Source organism: Dysidea avara, chromosome 1 (assembly GCF_963678975.1).
Source record: "Dysidea avara chromosome 1, odDysAvar1.4, whole genome shotgun sequence".
NCBI classification, from domain to species: Eukaryota; Metazoa; Porifera; class Demospongiae; order Dictyoceratida; family Dysideidae; genus Dysidea; species Dysidea avara.
The window spans coordinates 64,994,283-65,013,260 of NC_089272.1; the positions used below are offsets into that span (position 1 = coordinate 64,994,283).

At 40.0% G+C, this 18,978-nt stretch overlaps 5 protein-coding genes across 6 annotated transcripts in view; 1 reads left to right on the forward strand and 4 right to left on the reverse strand.

Annotated features, from left to right (window-relative positions):
* Positions 1-423: 423 nt before the first annotated feature.
* On the reverse strand, positions 424-1,641 carry LOC136241371 (prostaglandin reductase-3-like). The gene has a single exon (XM_066032567.1). It carries the CDS (start codon positions 1,518-1,520, stop codon positions 495-497), a length of 1,026 nt encoding a protein of 341 aa, XP_065888639.1. The 5' UTR covers positions 1,521-1,641; the 3' UTR covers positions 424-494.
* On the reverse strand, positions 1,544-3,921 carry LOC136241347 (uncharacterized). The gene is made up of 3 exons (XM_066032541.1): positions 3,744-3,921; positions 3,650-3,677; positions 1,544-2,936 (listed from the first exon to the last, which is right to left on the reverse strand). The coding sequence occupies exons 1-3, from the start codon at positions 3,771-3,773 to the stop codon at positions 1,621-1,623; spliced, it is 1,374 nt and encodes a 457-aa protein (XP_065888613.1). The 5' UTR covers positions 3,774-3,921; the 3' UTR covers positions 1,544-1,620.
* Positions 3,882-9,233, reverse strand: LOC136241381 (radial spoke head 1 homolog). Its single transcript, XM_066032575.1, has 7 exons — positions 9,092-9,233; positions 8,927-9,040; positions 8,775-8,880; positions 8,595-8,728; positions 4,279-4,371; positions 4,158-4,229; positions 3,882-4,097 (listed from the first exon to the last, which is right to left on the reverse strand). Exons 1-7 carry the CDS (start codon positions 9,140-9,142, stop codon positions 4,014-4,016), a joined length of 654 nt encoding a protein of 217 aa, XP_065888647.1. The 5' UTR covers positions 9,143-9,233; the 3' UTR covers positions 3,882-4,013.
* Positions 9,234-9,502: 269 nt separating this feature from the next.
* On the reverse strand, positions 9,503-12,033 carry LOC136241357 (GPI mannosyltransferase 2-like). 2 transcript variants are annotated; one of them, XM_066032550.1, is made up of 4 exons: positions 11,927-12,033; positions 10,952-11,874; positions 10,814-10,898; positions 9,503-9,774 (listed from the first exon to the last, which is right to left on the reverse strand). In XM_066032550.1, the coding sequence occupies exons 1-4, from the start codon at positions 12,014-12,016 to the stop codon at positions 9,526-9,528; spliced, it is 1,347 nt and encodes a 448-aa protein (XP_065888622.1). In that variant the 5' UTR covers positions 12,017-12,033; the 3' UTR covers positions 9,503-9,525. The 2 variants fall into 2 exon arrangements, with proteins under 2 accessions (XP_065888622.1, XP_065888631.1); XM_066032559.1 differs by having other exon boundaries at positions 10,952-11,870; positions 11,927-12,031.
* The window catches only part of LOC136241337 (nuclear pore complex protein Nup160-like), a 39,930-nt gene continuing 32,915 nt past the window's right edge, over positions 11,964-18,978 (forward strand). Inside the window, exons 1-4 of the mRNA XM_066032534.1 lie at positions 11,964-12,065; positions 12,119-12,258; positions 12,303-12,507; positions 12,558-12,811. Of these exons, the coding sequence (XP_065888606.1) occupies positions 12,042-12,065; positions 12,119-12,258; positions 12,303-12,507; positions 12,558-12,811 (623 nt within the window). The 5' untranslated portion in view covers positions 11,964-12,041. The remainder of the gene's footprint in view (positions 12,066-12,118; positions 12,259-12,302; positions 12,508-12,557; positions 12,812-18,978) is intronic.

The following is an 18,978-nucleotide window of genomic DNA, read 5'->3' on the forward strand; positions in this document are numbered from 1 at the left end:
CAGCTGCAGGGTATGTCACATGGTCAGTAGTAACACCAGAAGGCTTTAGGGAGTTGTGCCAATATGTTATGGCCAGTTATGTACCATTATGAATAGAAATAAGTGACAAAGCTTGATTGTTGCTAATGTGATGCAGTGTTGTATTGCTTACTAATGAGGGCAGTTACTACAAAGGTCAGTCTTATCAATTTGTCCTATATAACCAAGTGATATCATCTAATGGACATGGCTGAAACGTACTGGCTCGTCACTTGCTAAAAATGGTCACCAACTGTGCCACACCCACTATTGCTGATCAAGCAGTTGGGAATTACATCATCACCATGGTACTATTACATCCTATAATAACAGGAAGTGTTCGAGTTGCAGTCAGTTCTAGTACTGGTGGTATCCCCTGGGAACCACCCTTCATTATGACAGCAGTTACAATCTTGAATAGTATAAAAATTAACCTCACCAATAGTATGACAACATTCCAAATAATCGTACACACATTACAATTTACTGGTTTGGTTCAACTGTACAAACACTTTCCCACAGTTCTTGCCACTATACAAGTAGTCTACAGCATCAGACACTGACTCAAGCCCTACAAATGGTCCCCCAGTGTTACCATTATCGACAACACACTTCAGTTTACCATCATTAACCATGGCCACCATCTTAGCAAGGTGTGAGGGATACTGGCGTGCATAGTGAGGCAGGAAGAAGCCTCGGATACTAGCAGACTTGGCTAGCAACCTTGTCACTGACACTGGTACAGGGGGAGCCAATGTGTCACTAGTACCCTTATAAGTGCTCACTGACCCGATAATAATGAGACGGCCCTTGACAGCCAAACTGTTGACACAAATTGTAAACATTTCTCCTCCCACACTCTCGTAAACCACATCAACACCCCGAGGGTATTCATTATGTAACACTTCCTTTAAGGACTCCTGTTTGTAGTTGATTGGTCGATCACAGCCGAGTTGTCGTAGTAACGCCATCTTCTCCTCACTGGAACAAGTTCCAATAACATGACATCCTGCAGCCTTAGCTAATTGTACTGCTAATTGTCCAGTACCCCCAGCTGCTGCTGTCACCAATACCTTATCACCTTCCTTAATCTCTCCTGCACACTGTAGAGCTACTGAAGCTGTTAATCCGCTGAGTAGGAGTGGTAGATAGCTGGGGGCACATTGAGGTAATGGGATAGCACGATCTTCCCGTATTATCATGTATTCACTGAACGCACCATTTTCAAACACACCCACTGCATCCCCCAGCTTGTATCCACGAGAACAGTCAGTACCCACGGCTGCTACCTCACCCACGCTCTCGAAACCTAGGTCCAGTGGGGGTTTGTGCCTTCGGTCATACCGGCCAGCTGTAAAGTTGATATCTGAAGCGTTAATCCCCAGAAATCTGTTGCGAACTAGTAACTGTCCCTGGCCTGGTACAGGAATTGGTAGGGACTGGATCTTGACCACTTCACGGAACTTAGTGGATAAATTTGTAGCAACCAGCTTGCGATACATTGTAACCCCGCCCACTTGTCATATCACGTGACTAGATATGTATTTTTTGACAAGATATCTAAAAAGTTTTACGTATACGAACAAATAAGATTACAATAGGTTACTGGCTTGTGCTTGTCTTGTCAAAGAATTGATAAGTGGGGTTGACGTACCCTTCCTTCATTAGTGATACCTTGTCCTCTTCCGATAGGTGATTTTCTTGCCTTCCCTCCAGAACTTTCCTCTTTAGTACGATAACCATGACAATCATGATTACCATGACAACAATCAACAAGGATATACAGACTAGCAGGGCAACATAGAGGGGTAGCAATCCCTTCTCATTATCATCACCCTCGTCATCTTCATCATTTTGCTGTGTTCTGCTTTGTGCTGGCTCTGTTATCACCTTGACTCCTTCAACTGCTACTGGCTGTGCTGTGCCAGTTTCTTTTGTATCTGTGTTGCCCTCTGTGCCAGTAGCTGTGTCACCATCGATATCAGTAGCCATGGTGCCATCTGTGTCAGTAGTTGCATCATTCTCAGTGAAATATATTTCAGGTGTAGTGGACACATCGTCAGTGGTAACTTCACTAGATGAACCAGTTGAACTAGTCGAACCTGTTGTTGGTAGCTCATCTACTATAGGACTACCACTGAAAATGTCGTCATCATCTTCAGGAATATCATCAATGATTACAGGTCCAGGCATCAATATGGCAGGGAGGTCTGTGACGTACACATCAGTACCACTACCGTCATCCACAACAAATGGCTTATCATCTCCTTCACTGTCTATTGGCAGATCAGGGAAGCCTCTCTCAACTTGAGTGGGCAGGGTCAACAATACAGCCTTTATGAATTCTATGGCTTCAATGACAGCATCATCGTCACACACAGAGATTGCTTCATCTACACCAAATTTTGCTACGACATTACGACATTGCTCTAACCCATCGGTCAGTTGGCTGATGAAGTTCTGCAGCTGACCAGTGACTTGTTGTAGACTATCTGGATTGGCCTTGTAGATATCTCGGAACACTGACAATACGGCATACATTCTATTCCTTAACAAATCCTGCTTCTTAAGTTGGCAACTTTTCTCTATTTGTTGCCTCTCATGATCCTTGGCAAGGTTTGCACTATCTAGGAGATTCTTCAGTCGTCGCAGCTCTTCATTCTGCAGTTGCCCAGCAGCCTGAGGATTGACATTGACTACCTCGCTATAGGTCTTCACACCTTCATCATACTCTTTGCTGATATCATCAAGTGATGGTTTGTATGCATTTTCAAGTTGTTGCTGTCTTGAGGCACAATCATTCAAAACCATCTTGATCGCTCTGATGAATGACGGCCCAAACAAATCCTTGAATATCTCCAGCTCGGCAGGTAAGCCATCCATAGCTTGATCAAATATCACTGACTCCATTTCATCATCTGTAGGTAACAACAGGTAACTAACATGAAGTGACACTCCAGTAATGTATTACTATTACCATATAGGTCCCTCTACAGACACTTTACAACAACTTGCAATTTAAATCTGTAAAGCATATTCCGTAAAGTGTAATTCGTGAAAACCATCTTGCTAGCTGGATTATCCACAAGTTCATTTAATAACGCAATGCTACAAATACTTTGTATCCTTGCCTCTTGTACTCGTCGTGTATAGCAATCACCTTAGAGCTCAGCCGGCTCGAGCTAACAATTATTTAATGGGCACATGAGCACACTTTTCACTTTGGAAAGTGTCTGTAGTGGTTATTATACCTTATAGGAAGTTATGACACAAGCTAGCTCAGTGATGCATGTACACCTATTGTCAATAATGGTGTACCCTCTGTGTGTCATGTGTTAAGCCATACAAGAAACAAGAAGCCTGGGGGTACTAGGAATTCTTCAAAAAAGCAACCATAGTTTCTTGTTATCAATACATCTTCACCATATGAGGTAACTTGTATTACTAATCATGTACCAATAACCTGATAACAGGCCAGGCTAACAGGATAAGCCATGGGGAAGGTTTATCATAACGTTACATGACACAAGAGGCGAGGTGCAAACTTTGTACTAGGCCGTACCAACAAACACTACACGCCCACACGCATATAATCACATTTACACCATTAGCAAGACAATGAGAGACTTACGGACACTGGCATGAGCCGCGCACACCATCTAGATCGGGTAGGACAAGAAAACAAGGTTAACGATTACTCGCTACACGTTATCGCTATCACTCACCATCAATAAAGCCACAATCATTCGCTTCATCTTCGCCTAGTTGTTGTTCTTACCGGCGGGGAACCGCAATAAACTTCTTTACTTCACTTAGTAATCGTCTAGTTATAAGTGATCGTGAGTTCGTTACTAAACAATGACTTGTAATAAATCACCACTTTTTATTTTCACTCCTTAAACAATAAAGAATTTACCGCAAATATATACTGTACTAGTTCCGGATACTATGGGATATTACAATGATGTCATGTATTAGTGTTAGTGTTTATTGTTTCATGACGCGATCACTTCCGCTCCTCTCCACCTGGGTGTCACCTTGATTGCATTCTCATCATCATCAGCCGCTCCCTCCAGTTGCTGTGTGGATCAAGATCAACTCAGGTCATTATGCAGATCAACATATAAATCAAAACCCACCTCTTGATCCAGCACATATTCTCCTAGTTGTTGACATCCAATATCAAACACATATTTGCCGGGACCCTGGGGCTACATGATCAAGATGTAACAGCAAATCAAGCTAGGATCAAATAGTTACTTGATCATTAGTAAAGGATCCTTGATAACGATAGTTATCATAGTGTAGTTCTCCTAGTCCTTCACGACGTCCATTAACCCACTTGCCAGTAAACTACACAATAGAACATGTTGTATCATAAGTTGTATAGTTAAACTGCAATCACTACTATATTAATATTGGAGTCTACCACTGAAATCACACAATCAAATGATCAAAAGCTACTACTACTACAAGAAGTGTTGGATCCTCAACAATTTGGAGGTGATCTTCACAAGATAATATTAGTAGTGATGTCACACTGATAGTCATCTCATTGTGGTAATCACACTACATGTTGTTATTTATGAAATAATTTCACACTAGTCAACAACACACGGACAACACAACACACAGACAACACAACACAAGGACAACACAACACACGGACAACACAACGCACGGACAACACAACACACGGACAACACAACACACGGACAACACAACACACGGACAACACAACACACGGACAACACAACACACGGACAACACAACACATGGACAACACAACACATGGACAACACAACACATATATTGCTACCAAGAGATATTAATAGTAGATATAATAACTAGCTGGTTACACTGAGTTGTGTCACATTAGTTAACAACACAATACACTACTACTAACATGTAATAGTTATAATAACTACACTACAGATCACTACATAGTTATGACATGACCCCATCATGTTGGTTGTCATCACAGTCCTTATAGTATGTACAAGTTGAGCTGGATCCTGAAAAACAGTTTAAAATGAAAAGTGGATTTTTCTCAAGAGAATTAACATTTCAGTCAACCAGATGATTATTGGTGACAGTAAAAATAGACATGTGGTTTGGAAGTTTGGGAAAAGGTTGTAATGGACACTGCACCTTTTGGCTTACCCATAGGAAATGTATGATGGACGTTTTGATTGACCGTAAACATTGTGTTACGCATTTGAACGAAATGATTCAGTTTAGCTGGTCAAGCAGTACTGAAATGAGCCAAATTTCAAGAAAGCGTGTAATTGCATCATCCATGAGTTATTAAAGTTTTTGAGGATCCAGCTCAACACGCACATACTAATAATCACCTAGGGGTATTGGTTAGCACAGCAGCACAACATTCTCAGTTGTGTTGAACATGCTATTAACTGCTCCTCATAATTGTGTAGTTCTCCAGTTACTGGAACAACTTCTAGCACTCTCCTTTGTGGAACAAGCACACTGGTCTACTAGTTTAAGTTAGTGTAGCTGACAAGATGTGACATATACTGTCACACTTCCGTTAGCAGTGACGTTGTTGATACTCTAACATTGGTAACTAGTTAGACGGGTAATATGTCATAAGATGTATTACTTGTCAACATATACCAGTATTAAGTAACAACAGCTGGTCATCCACCCTACTAGTGCCTCCTACCTCATTACTAGTGTAACATGTATCACTATACTAGAGTCATAATGAGTTGAATATCAATCTGTCAACATGATAATGACAAGGTCACATCACTTGTTAACATGTCTAGCATATGTGCTTGCATCAGTAGAACAGTTTATGTTGAAGATGATAAAATAATGTACTCAATGGTTATGAACTTTACGAAGCAAATTGTCTCATCTTGAGGATAACAAGTTATTAGTGATACACTCCCAACTCCATGTTAGTAATGTTATTACAGTCATGTACTATACTGTGTAAGGAAGAGGGTTGTGTCTAAACAATCAGGGTTTGGTGGTACTTGATAGAATTATTTAGTGACTAATCAAACCCATATATATTTATATATAACATCATATTATTTTTTAATGCAATGTTCAGTAAGGTGTGGTCTGACAGCCTCACTGATACTGACTGAGTAATTGTGAAATTTTGGATTGTAGGATGCAACATATTATCACAATTATGATAAATATCACAATGTCATATGTGTATGCATAACTTTGTATGAATTATTTATTAGCTAAACAAGGCAAAATTGTGTACAACTGGCTTAAAGTGCAACTGGCTATATAAGTATTTCCTCTCAAAACAATTACAAGGGTGTAGCCAGGAGTTCAGATGGTCCCCTTTTCAGAGGCAGAATTAAAAATATATATATTAAAGATCACACAGAAGCTTACAGCCCTGAAGCTCTCCAGTAACTACTTATCGACTACAAACATGATGAATGGTAGAAATGGTGAAGGACTGTTGGTTAAGACATATTACAAGACAGCAGCTGTGATATTCTTGAGTACGTGTGTCAGGTTAGAACAAACTGTTAATAGTTGATGTATATTTACATGATGAGTGTTTTGTTTATTTATCACATGTTGCGGGCATGTGATGTCTCAAATATATTGGAGTACAAGCCAAGTCTGAAGTTACTGACCATCAACAGGAGGACCGACCAAGAATGATGTATACCCGGAAGAAACTTCCAATTAAGGCCACATAAGCTTAATTATTAGTTTCTCATCCTCCTGTACTCAAAATAGCAGTGCGGGAGGGCGGATTTTATTTTTATTTTTTACTGACCAAATAGCTGAATTAGCTAGCTAAAATGACTCAGGATGCAGTTTTCTTAGACTGCTCTCTAGCAAGGTACCAACTTTAGAAGGTGCTGGATAGCCACACTCAGCCACCAGTGGTGTAAAAATTCTTTAATGGGTAAGAAAAACGGCCATGCGGGCGGGATGAGAAACTAATAATTAAGTTTATGTGGCCTAATGGTTGGGAAGTTGAAGTTGGCTATCAGTATGTTGTCTGGAAGTGAAGATTAGTTAGTATTACAGCAGTTTCTGTAAGCTGCATAAACAAGCAGTGTATAGCATTTAGCTACAAACAGCACATTTTAATGTTACTGCCTAAGGACACATTTTGTGTATGCATCAGTTACGTGGATCAGGGGAAGCACCCAGGCCTCCCTCCAAAGACATTCCATGCACTTTAAATCCGAACCTCCTTTCAGAAATCCTATGTCCCTGAATTAGTATATATACACTATACAGAATTTCTAAGGATATATTATTCATTATACTCTTTGACCATGGCCTTAATTATGTTGGTATGACTTTGATGTGTACATTACACCAAACTGTCTTACAAGTATAAACTTTGTTTTCCAGATTGACATAACAGTATTTGTCATTATTAACTAATAAATGTGATGTCACAACATCAACATGACAATGTTGAGAAACAGAATCAATATAATCTCTACTAACAATGAGTGGTACTAGAACAAGTAGAGTCTTTCACTGTTAAGAAGCTCCTAATAACTGGTCTATATTATGAAGTCTCCTGACTCTCCTCCATTAGACATTTGACTAAGAATTACATGTATATCACCATACAGTGGAGTTATTTTCTAGTAAGAGGGGGGTTTCATAATATTTGTGGGTAGTTGTCCTTTCCTTATTTGCAGCTCAATCAAGCTGGCATTGTCTAACACACAAAAGATATGATAAAGTGAAAATTCCCCTCAAAATTTTAAATGATGGCGATCTACAATTTACCCTAGAAATTAGGGATGCATTAATTTTCCCGGCAAAATTTTTAGTGGGTAAAAATGATAGGTGTAATTTTTGTGAAGCTTTGCACAAAAGATCGAGATAACTCTAATAGAACAGTCACATATGTTAAGCTATATAGTGGTAAGAGCAAGTGAAGTTACTCTAATAGAACAGTCACTGTAAGGTGAAATTTTAGCTATACACTAAGAAATAGTCACAATACACTACTCACTACACTTTCTTTGTATTTGCCTGTCTATTGCATTAATTAATATTGTACAACATTTGGGACCCCACCCTATGTTATCACTACCCTATGTTATCACTACCCTCCTAAGTACACACCTTAAGCTTTGCTCCAATATCAGTGAACACTTTGACCATGTCACCACTACCCCCTCACAACCTTTGCTCCAGTATCACATAATTACCCTAACCATGTCACCTCACAAGTACCACTACCCTGGTCTGGTATTCTCTTCCTTGTGAGATACAGATTCCATGATCAGTAGTGGAAATTCTGTGTCAGCCAATTAATGTGTGCCAATGATGTTGACAACAAACCACTTTGGAAACACAATGCTTTTATTTGAATTGGAAGGTCATAACCAGCAGGATGTCTAATGAACTGATATCAGACCCATACTTTTGCCAGGTGGTGCCGGACATTACCCCCTCACAAGTAACACACCTTTGCTCCAGTATAGGTACCCTGACCATGTCACCAATACCCCTTCACAAGTAACACACCTTTGCTCCAGTATTACAGCAAACACATAAGTACCCATGTCACCAATACCCCCTCACAAGCAACACACCTTTGCTCCAGTATCAGCAAACACATAGGTACCCTGACCATGACGCAGGTTATCACACCAGTCCCCATCGTAGCTGTCACTGTTGGCATAAGTGTACAATCCCTTGCCATTACGTTGGTCACTGGCCCATGATCCTGTAGCACCGTGTATTACCGTATAACAATAGTGTATGGACCACACCTTCATATTTAGACCCATCAGGGTAGACGAATGTCCCACTACCTTGTTTCTTGTTGTTTTGGTAATCGCCCACGTATCGTGCACCAGATTTATACTTGTACGTGCCCTATAACAGCTAGTCAGCCATTGACAGCCTTGCTAAATGTCCTCACTTGTCCGTGTCGCTTGCCGTGTGAGTAATATCCTTCATAAGTGTCACCATTGGGCAGTACCGCCTTCCCGAACCCGTGTCGTTCCTCTAGCTCGTTACGGTCCCCTTCATAACTCTATAAACACATCACACGTGCTACCACTATAATATATTAACCACTCCTCACCCCTAGGTTGGGTCCCTGGTCTTCTAGTTCTTCTGATTCAACGTCTGACATGTTTACTATTGAAATTTGTTACTATGGCAGCAGCGCGCTTTAAACCCACAATCGAATTTCTCATTGGTATAAAGTAGGGGTGCAACCCCCAGAAGCTGTAGGATTTTTTACACTTTACAATCATTAAAATGCTAAAAACATAACAATGTCAATCTATATTGCAACTTTACCCCAACACTTGGTTTTCAACAGTTACAGGGGGAACTCCCTGTCTATATCATGTGTGGCTGGTTTTGCTTAATTACCTCTATTATGAGGTCACCTTAACTTGTCTACCTTAAATCCCATACTTCATAATATGACCACCTCATTATTGAGGCCAGAAGACTAGTATAGCTAAATAATAGGTGATAGTGTCACTGAAGTTACAAGTGAGTAGATAATTAAGTCCAGGGGTAATAATTACAATGTAACAATGTTCCTATTACACAATATAGCAGATATGATGTCACTATAGTCTTGGCAACATAACATCCCTTAGTGGACCACAAGTGTTTACACAATGTGACACACTGGTATGGTAGGGAGGTGTTGTCACTAGGCCAGTTTAGGGTCGGTATGGACTCCATTATTGTTACAGCACCACACCAGTACACCAGTGGAGTGGATGAGTAGATCATACGAGTGATCACCTGAGCAGGATAACAATAATATATGGTACAATATGATAAGATAACAAGAGGGGGTTGACAACCCTTTAACACTAATATGGTACCAGGTGTTTGAGGCTTGTTTAGGCCAGGACAAAGTAATCTCATGTATGTTCACAGATGCAGCGGGTTAGTGTTTTGGAAAGCTACATGATCTAGCTGTTAAAGAGTGCTATAGACTGTTAATACTGTACAAGCAGTAACAAGTGTAGTACCCAAGGGGAGGGAAATGAAGCTAGAAGGACTTTAGCACCTGTAATTTATTTATTGGTGTAAGTTAGAGCCGACCTAGCACAAGGATTCTCAAGTAAAGATTGAGCTGTAATAGAGCAGCCATAAATACTCTAATAAAACAGTCAGTTGGAACTCATTTCTATTCATTGTTCAACCTGCCGGGTCACTGCTAGAGAGCAGATATCATTCTCCAGTTAAATATTACCATTAAGGGATCACTAAAACCTTTACAAGTAACTGTATTAGCTGTAAAGCATCAAAATGATAATTTTTTAGAGGTGTTTATAGTGAGAATAAGAGTATTTCACCAATAATATTAATGCTCTTAAAAGGAGGAGTTCCATGGAATTCTGTATTACGTGAATGATAACATAGGTCAGTGGAGTAACCAACAGTCAGGTGACTGTATCACTGAACTTAAAGGAACTGCAAACATTGAGATACTCTAATAGAACAGTCTTCATTTGGAGGCCTTGACTCTAGTAAAGCAGTAAAGTTGTAGGCATTAAAAAGATATAAATGATCTCTCCATGCAATAATAATATAGTTTACAACACTTCTGCCATTATGGAGATCTCCCACTTGATGACATATGGAGAGCTATTGGCTTGAAGTTGTAAAAGCATCTTGACAATCAGTTGGTGCATGTGATGTGGCCACTAACCATCACTCAGCCAGCCAGTTCAGGTGACCTCTATACTACGGAGGGTCAACATAGTACATCTGGTTTTCACTCTTTACTCGATCACATGATCTTCACAACATTTAGATCACATGATCTACTCACCTGTACATGCATGCTAGTTACACCGAACATCAATAGAAAGGTCATGTGAGCCATGTAGGGGATAAGGTGACTATTGCTCCAGTACCTAATGTGGATCACATACGTATGATATCATGTGATCATATGTGACAAACTCACCAGTGATATATCTGTTTAACCTGTCTCCAGTTACTATGACAACAGCAATACAGCCAATAGGAGCAGAGGGAAATAGTGGGAGTGGCTAACAGAAAGTTAGGTATTTGTTTCACCTGATAGTAACTCATAAACCCAACATCCCAGTACTTCCGCTGTACATAACTGTATGATATTGGTATAGTGTGTTTGCACCACCCTGAGGGGGTGGGGATATCATGATGACAGAACAGCCAGTAACTGTACCACTGGAACCCAACAAAGCCACTTGTTACCATGGATACTTGTATAGCCAGTTTGATCAACATGATGCACCAAACAGTTAGAGTACTGCCACACTTTACCCAGTAATACCAGACCAGATATCCAGACAATATTATTCCGTTAGATCTTGTTAACGTCGCTAGGCTGAATATTATAGCACTGGTCCATGTGAGGTCATTGTGGAGGGCCCAGAGGCCGGTGAACACTAGTAAGGTGAACAAGGACTCAGTGTATGTTGTAGTCATGAAGACAATCGCTGGATTGATACAGAATAATATAATGGTCATGTGAGATAACCTTGGGTTGTGGAACATTTGATTGGTTAGTTTAAACAGTACCAGTCCAGCCAATAGAAATGCACAGATATTTACACAAACACCACATACTAAGATAATATCCTTATCATGTAGCAGTGGTACCCATGGTGACGCTAGCCGGTACAAAACATGCACCATTAGGGGGTACAGGGGAAAGAATGCTACACATTGTTCATACTGGTAACCATGGTGAGCTACGTGTAACAGCCACTCAGAGTCCCACCGTGTAAACCCCCCTACCAACAAATCCACCAGCCAATTATAAGGTGGCGGCTCCCGCCTGCCATGCCAGAACACGTCCCGCATTGAGTGGTCATGATCGGGGATCACGTGATTAAATACTACCTAGCCGAGAATACGCAGTAACAAGTAAACGTAATCACTCAGAGGAGTCTACCTGTAATAAGATCGTTATAATCCTTGAGGTGGCGCAGAATAATAAAACTTGTCTACTCGTGACATCTATCATTTTCGTGCAGCTTGGCATTATTTAGAACATAAGTGCGCGTTTGATGGATTATTCGAACTCGTGCGCGGTAAGCAGCAGGCAACGTTAAGGATTAACATTTTATTGATTGTTGCTGGTTAGATGAGGTTTAAGGAGGTGTGGTCGGATTGGAGAGGACGTTGTCCAAGAGAAGTGATAGCAGCAGGCGCTACACGTGATGTGGTGGGAGGAGCTGCAAAATCTGGTGGTGTGGCACTTGGTAGTAATCGTTATCTCACGTGGTGAGTAGTGGGTGTATCCTAAAATGACGTCATGGTGGTAACAGGTGTTGTTATGGTAACGTGATTGATCTGATTGAAGTATCAATGGATGATAATCTCCATGACAATGCTGTTTCCATGGTGATATCCAATAATGTGTTATCATCAAGTGTTGCTGTATATGAAGGCGATGATGTTGTCATGGTAACCTTTATTACCACAACAAGCATACATGTTCTGGAGCTGCCACACCCCTTAGCTATTACTAAGGTAACATTGATGTGACCTGATGATCTAATTTACACATTCCCCATATTTAGGGATACAGTATATTACATGTGGTTACCATGGATACTATGGGATCATGTGCACCTCATGGAGTAGCCCTGTCAGTTGACACAGTGACATCATCGATAATTAGCCCTCAGGGGGTATTTGTGGTGTGTAGTCACCACCCTACAGGGGTTGTGTTCTTGTTAGCCCCCCATAGAGGAGGTGTCACAGTGTGTGAGGTCTCCACTGCTGCTAACAAGGGAATGATGCAACGTGTGTGGCAGGGGCTAATGTCCAGCAGGTTAGCAACTGTAATACTGATACATCATGGAATCTGGTCAATAATTTATTATTTGACTGATTAATAGCCGCAGCTCATATAATAGCTGCCCCTGGATTGTAGCTACTTCACTGTAGAATTATTGTCCTAAGAGCCGCGGCTTTTATCTGAATATAGTGATGCAAGTGTCGATAAAGACTACAGAGGGATTCATTGTTTTGTTTGGTTGATAATACATACTTGTTAATAATTGGTCAAATAATTGGTCACTTCTCCTGCCCCTTGGAAAGCTCAAAATGACCCTCTGGTGGTTCTTTACAATAAAGTTAGGTCTACTAGTGAAGAGACAATATTTGTATTTTTGACATGCATTGTTCATATCCTGATTATTATTATTATTATTAATATAATACAAGGTGATACACTTTCCTAAAGAGTGGTGCAGCACTGCTCTACTCAAAATTCTTTGATGTGGTAAAAAGAATCCGCACAAAAGTAGCCAAGCTGTGAAAAAAGGTGTGGCTTTAAAAAGCCTGAGTGAAAAAGTTGTGAAATCAAAGGTGGCGGCCAACAAATGGCTGCAATGATGTTAATGCTAATTTTAACAATGCACAAAGCCATTATTAAAATTTATTAGCATTAACATCATTGCGCCATTTGTTGGCTGCCACCTTTGATTTCACAACTTTTTTCACCCAGGCTTTTTAAGGCCGCACCTTTTTTCACAGCTTGGCTGTTTTGTATGGATATCACTTCTTTTTGTAATTGCAAGTTCCAAAGCCAGCCTATGGTTGACCTTGATAATTCCTTTTAACTTTTTTCCCTTTACTACAGGGATCATCGATGACTGCATGGCTATAATATGAATAACTGAAATAAGATGAATTTTGAAGGTGCGTATACCCCAACAGGGCTCAGCCCAGAATATAAACCTAGAGGGGGCGAAGTAAGTTGCTTCGGATTCTAGGGGGGTCTGGGGCATGCTCCCCCAGGAAAATTTTGGTGTAAATATACTCAATTTTGGTGAAATTTTACTGTGATGCCATTGAATAGTGATCATTGGATTATACAACTTTGGGATCAATTAAACCTTTCCATTTCTCAAGGCTTTAGGTATAAACCAAGGGGGAGCAATAGCTAACCCAGAGCCCCCCACCCCACCCCCCCTAGATTAACCCCTGCCCAATGATAACTGGGCAGATTTGACTCAAACTAGGAATGGGAGATACCCTACCCTGAGGAAGCTTGTACTACACAAATGGTTAATTATACCGTTCAAGCACTATGGAGCTATGGATATATGAAAACTTTATTATTATTATTATTACTCTCAGGGTTACCAGCACCCCTTACCAGCACCCCTTACCACCACCCCTTACCACCACCCCTTACCACCACCCCTTACCACCACCTTGACATCACAGAACTATATGACACTACTCCTTCTGAAGAAAGACAAGGAGAGCAAGTCACTGTTTCTGTAAAATACAGCACTGAGCAGCATGACCCATAACACCCCATGTTGAAAATACAAGTGGGGTAAAAGAACCCATCTCAATTCCCTAATACATTGTTCATAGCTACTTCTGTTGTTTCTCATGTTCAAAACGTATGGTGAGGATACTTGGATACCACAACTGATATGAAGGTGCAATAACATTAACTTTGACATACTTTCTGATATCTGAAGCATAAATGTCTACACAAGCTCCATCCTTATTATTAGCTGTTGCATATTGAAGGCCGGGTCTCACCTGTAAAGAGGCTGCAATGAATACATGAAAACGGCAGTTTCTGGTTCCATAAAGTGAGTATGTTGCCCACCCACACTGGCTGTACTTGGCCACATGGCACGGTTATTTTCACAATTTTTGTAGAATGTTATAGAACAATCTAGATTTTCCATTGGCAGATCTATTTTACTATTGAGCAGATTTTAGCTAGATAGACTTTTCATTATAAAGTAGAAATAAGTGAGGTGATCAGCTGTGATAGCAGCGGCTCGGTGGTTAAGGATTTGGGTGTTCAGTATGGAGGTCCCTTGTTCGAATGCTGGTAAGTTTTGTTGTTTTTTTGACATTTTTCATGCACCTTTTTTACCCCACGGTGACTGTTCTATTAGAGTATTTTGACCCTGAGATTAACAATTGTTTGGTTTTTGCCTTGTAACTCAATAGTTGTCAATGTGATTTTTTTTAAACCACAAAAGGTTTGAGCTATGATGGTTAACCTATACACATACCGATTTTAAAGTTATTCCCATAAGTGGTTTACCCTGTAGGCGTTACAACAAGTTGGCTTTTTAAACACATAATCGTCCATAGGTCTATGAATATTAATCAGATTTGCACCAAACTTGGTACATGATTGTGCCACACTACGTTCTTAAAGTGTACCAAAGCTCAAGACAATTGAGCTACACATTTGCATTTTATAATGGTTTTTGTAAAGTGTGTGAAAAGAATCTAAGCCCCCCAAACCCCCTAAACGAAGAAAAAAATTGAAGAAAAGCCAAATTTTGAAGGTTTTTATTTCATGATTGCGTTAAGCATTCTTGCTCAAATTTGGTATGTGGGGTGCTGAAGGTGGAGGGCGTTTGCAGTATAAAATCAAGAAGGGAGCACGGGGGTACGTATGCATGAAAATCGCGTTTTGTTTTTTCCTGTAAATATACTCACAGTGTGGCGTGCCGGCTTTCTTGGCTGCACAACACACTACTGTGTGTCTTGATGTATCTATATTATTAACAAATTGACTTTGATGTGGTAATAGGAATGTATATTATTAACAAATTGACTTTGATGTGGTAATAGGAATGTATATTATTAACAAATTGACTTTGATGTGGTAATAGGAATGTATATTATTAACAAATTGACTTTGGTGTTGGTAGCAAATTGACAGTTTTACCACTCTACTTTATTTTGCTGGGGGAAAGCTCTACTTGTGCATAAGTTTCACGCAAATCTGGTGGATTGAAAAAGAACATGAGCTGAGAACAAAATAAAACAATGTCTAAATGAAAAAGAGTAGAGCCTCCTCTTGGTCCTAAGTTAGTGATTGTACAACGGTAGCTTATGTTAGCCTTAGTGCTAGCTGCCATGCAACATGTATCACGCGATACCTTCATGGCACCTTGGCAGTATTGGTTAGGTATAACCAAGCCCAAAAGTGCCTTCAGTACGACCCAAAGTGCTTCCAATAAGTTGGTACAGAATTTTAAACTTTTTCGTTTAGTGTAATTTTCTGTTGACTGACTGACTGACTGACTGACTGACTGACTGACTGACTGACTGACTGACTGACTGACTGACTGACTGACTGACTGACTGACTGACTGACTGACTGACTGACTGACTGACTGACTGACTGACTGACTGACTGACTGACTGACTGACTGACTGACTGACTGACTGACTGACTGACTTCTTATTTACTAATACCTTCACACAAGTGTAAGTTGATAACAGCAAAGGCTATGGCTTGATTTTTTCAATGTTAGACTTCGCTTAGTCTGACAGGTGCTTTTGGCATACCACAGAACGTACAATGCTAACTTCAGGAGTAGCTGACGGTGTAGCCAACATCTTGAAATTGTTTACTATACTGAGAGATGTGTCCTTTCCAATACCATACAAGTGTGTAGTATCACAGTTAAGGACTGTATACAGAAAAGGATATTGTAGGACCAATTGCTCCTTTGGTGTTCCTCTCCATGAGTTTCTTTTGCTTCGTGGAACAAAAATTAGTGTTGCACAGTACACAATATACTGCATCTGCGGCAGGTAAATCATGACCATACAAAATCCATACTTGTGCAACATTTTCAGTGCTGGTGCCGAAGTGCAAATCAGGGGGGGGCATGCCCCCCCCAAGGAATTTTTTGAAAATTTAGTTCTCTCAAATGGCATCTGGAGCATTTTCAGCATCAAAATTTGATGTTTAAATATTATTATGAGAATAATGTGAAATTCAAGATCACATTTGTACACATTGTTGGCTACATTGTAGAAAATATGGTACTCCTTACAGGACCAATAAACCTACTGATAACACTGTTTAATTCTGTGTACTCCTTGTGGACATGAAGTAGCTAAAGTGTGTCATTGTGCTCCTCAAATATGTTTTAACTCGACGTAAAGCACTAAAGGAACGATCTGATGTTGCATTTGTGCTGGCATTACTAAAGTCAGCTTGAGAAGTGAACCAACTTGTACCAAAAGATCTTTTCAAGCCGTCGATAGTTTTGAAAAGTATTCTTAGATATCAAAAATTGTACGGTGTTGTAGGTTTCTCTTTGTCAGAGATACTTTGAAAACTGTTGTCAAATATGACAAGTTGAGAATGCAAATCATTTGGAATAATATCATCCTTGTAAAATTCACACATGAATAGGAGTTGCTGGTCAAATTCGTCCTTTAGACTCGTCTTGATCAATAAATCCTCAAGGTTGTGTATACCCTACCTGATCAACAGACAGCCAATTGCATTATCAATAGCCTCATAGTAGATTTGTCGATAGTGGTCCTTAGGTGAAGAAGCAGTGTGTCCCCTAGACAAGTCATCATCAAAACACACCGAGGTTGTGGCTATTGTGATTCTTGCATATTGGTGTCTTCACAGAAATAAACAACCTTTTGCCAGAACAAGTCATAAAGCTCTCCAGTCCTAATACTTTGTGTCAGTAACCATTTTGGCAGGTATAGTTTTCTTCTGAAGACACTGACTGAGGTTGTCAGAATGACGCAAGATCATCTCACCGAGAATGGCACCAAACGCAAACTCAATATTTTTATTTGGGATGCAACTCCATTAATCCTTGCTTTATTCCTCTCATAGCTGCAGCTCCATCATAACATTGGCCGCGGAGTTTACGATTCATCCTTAGCTGTAGCAACAAGAGTGGCTGCATCAGTCGATGACACTTTATAAAGGCCTATTAAACCTTCATAAACAACACAGACATCTGTCACATATCGTAACACAACAACTGCATAAGAAGCATTTGACACATCCGTTGTTTCATCTTCCATCAATGTAGCAAATATGGACTGGTGCAAATGGGATGAAATGTTCCTTAAAATGTCCTTACCCATTAACTCTAGAAAATCATCCTGGAATTTGTGTGAAGTGTGCCTGTACCTATTCTTCTGTAACTATCCAGCTACCAACGGGTCATGGCTAGATAAAAGCTGTAATAGCTGTAAATAGTTTCCATAGGGTTAGGGTTAGGGTTAGCCATGCCTTGTCTGGCTAAGAAGCATATAGAGCACAACAATTTCATTAGAATAGTAATGCTGCTTTTCACTTTGATGTGCCGCAGAAATCTTTTCACCAATATCTCCAGTAGTAGCTGGGAGAATAACCTCACCAATATCTCCAGTAGTAGCTGGGAGAATAACCACAACTTCTACAGCCTCACAATGGCACTCACTGGTTGGTACAGATTCAAAACAATGGTTGCATCTTTCCAATTTGAAAATCCTTTTTGAAACATATTTATAATAATATAATTATATACAGCTAACATTTATTCAATACTAATCACAACAGTAATGATATTCTAGCTGATGCAGCTATGTAGCTAGTTACCTATCACAGCACAGATACAGATTAATTTTATCGACTTACAAAGGCAGCATCAGGTGATGACTTCTTATTTTCTTTTCCTTAAATCCTGTGACACGGGTATGGCAGTACACAGTGTCATTGATTTCATCGTAATGGAAGAATGGCCACTGTTGAAACCATGACGACTGAAATGATTAATATACCACCTTGGTTTGGCCAAAATGTCATTTCAGAAAAGAAAAACTAGTTGGCAAGTGTGGAATATCTGGAAATTCGAAGCATGAATCTACTGGTGATAGCCAATTATGAGAAGAACTTGCTGACACGAGGCTTGCCATATGTAGAGATCCAAGTGATGAAACAAGAGATAAATGATGGTATTACAGCATAGGTTGGTGGGAAAATCTCTACATTGGCATGTTATACCTTGGATCCCTACTTCATTTTAATTTTTAATATAATAGTTGGGGTTTTGCATGTGTGACTGTTCTATTAGGATGACTGTTCTATTAACTGCTGTAGTAGAGTATCTCAAGCAGCTAGGCCAATAATAAGGGTGTGTGGTCATCATGATAGAGTAAATAGATTGTTAAGAGGCGTGGTCTCTGTGCTCAATC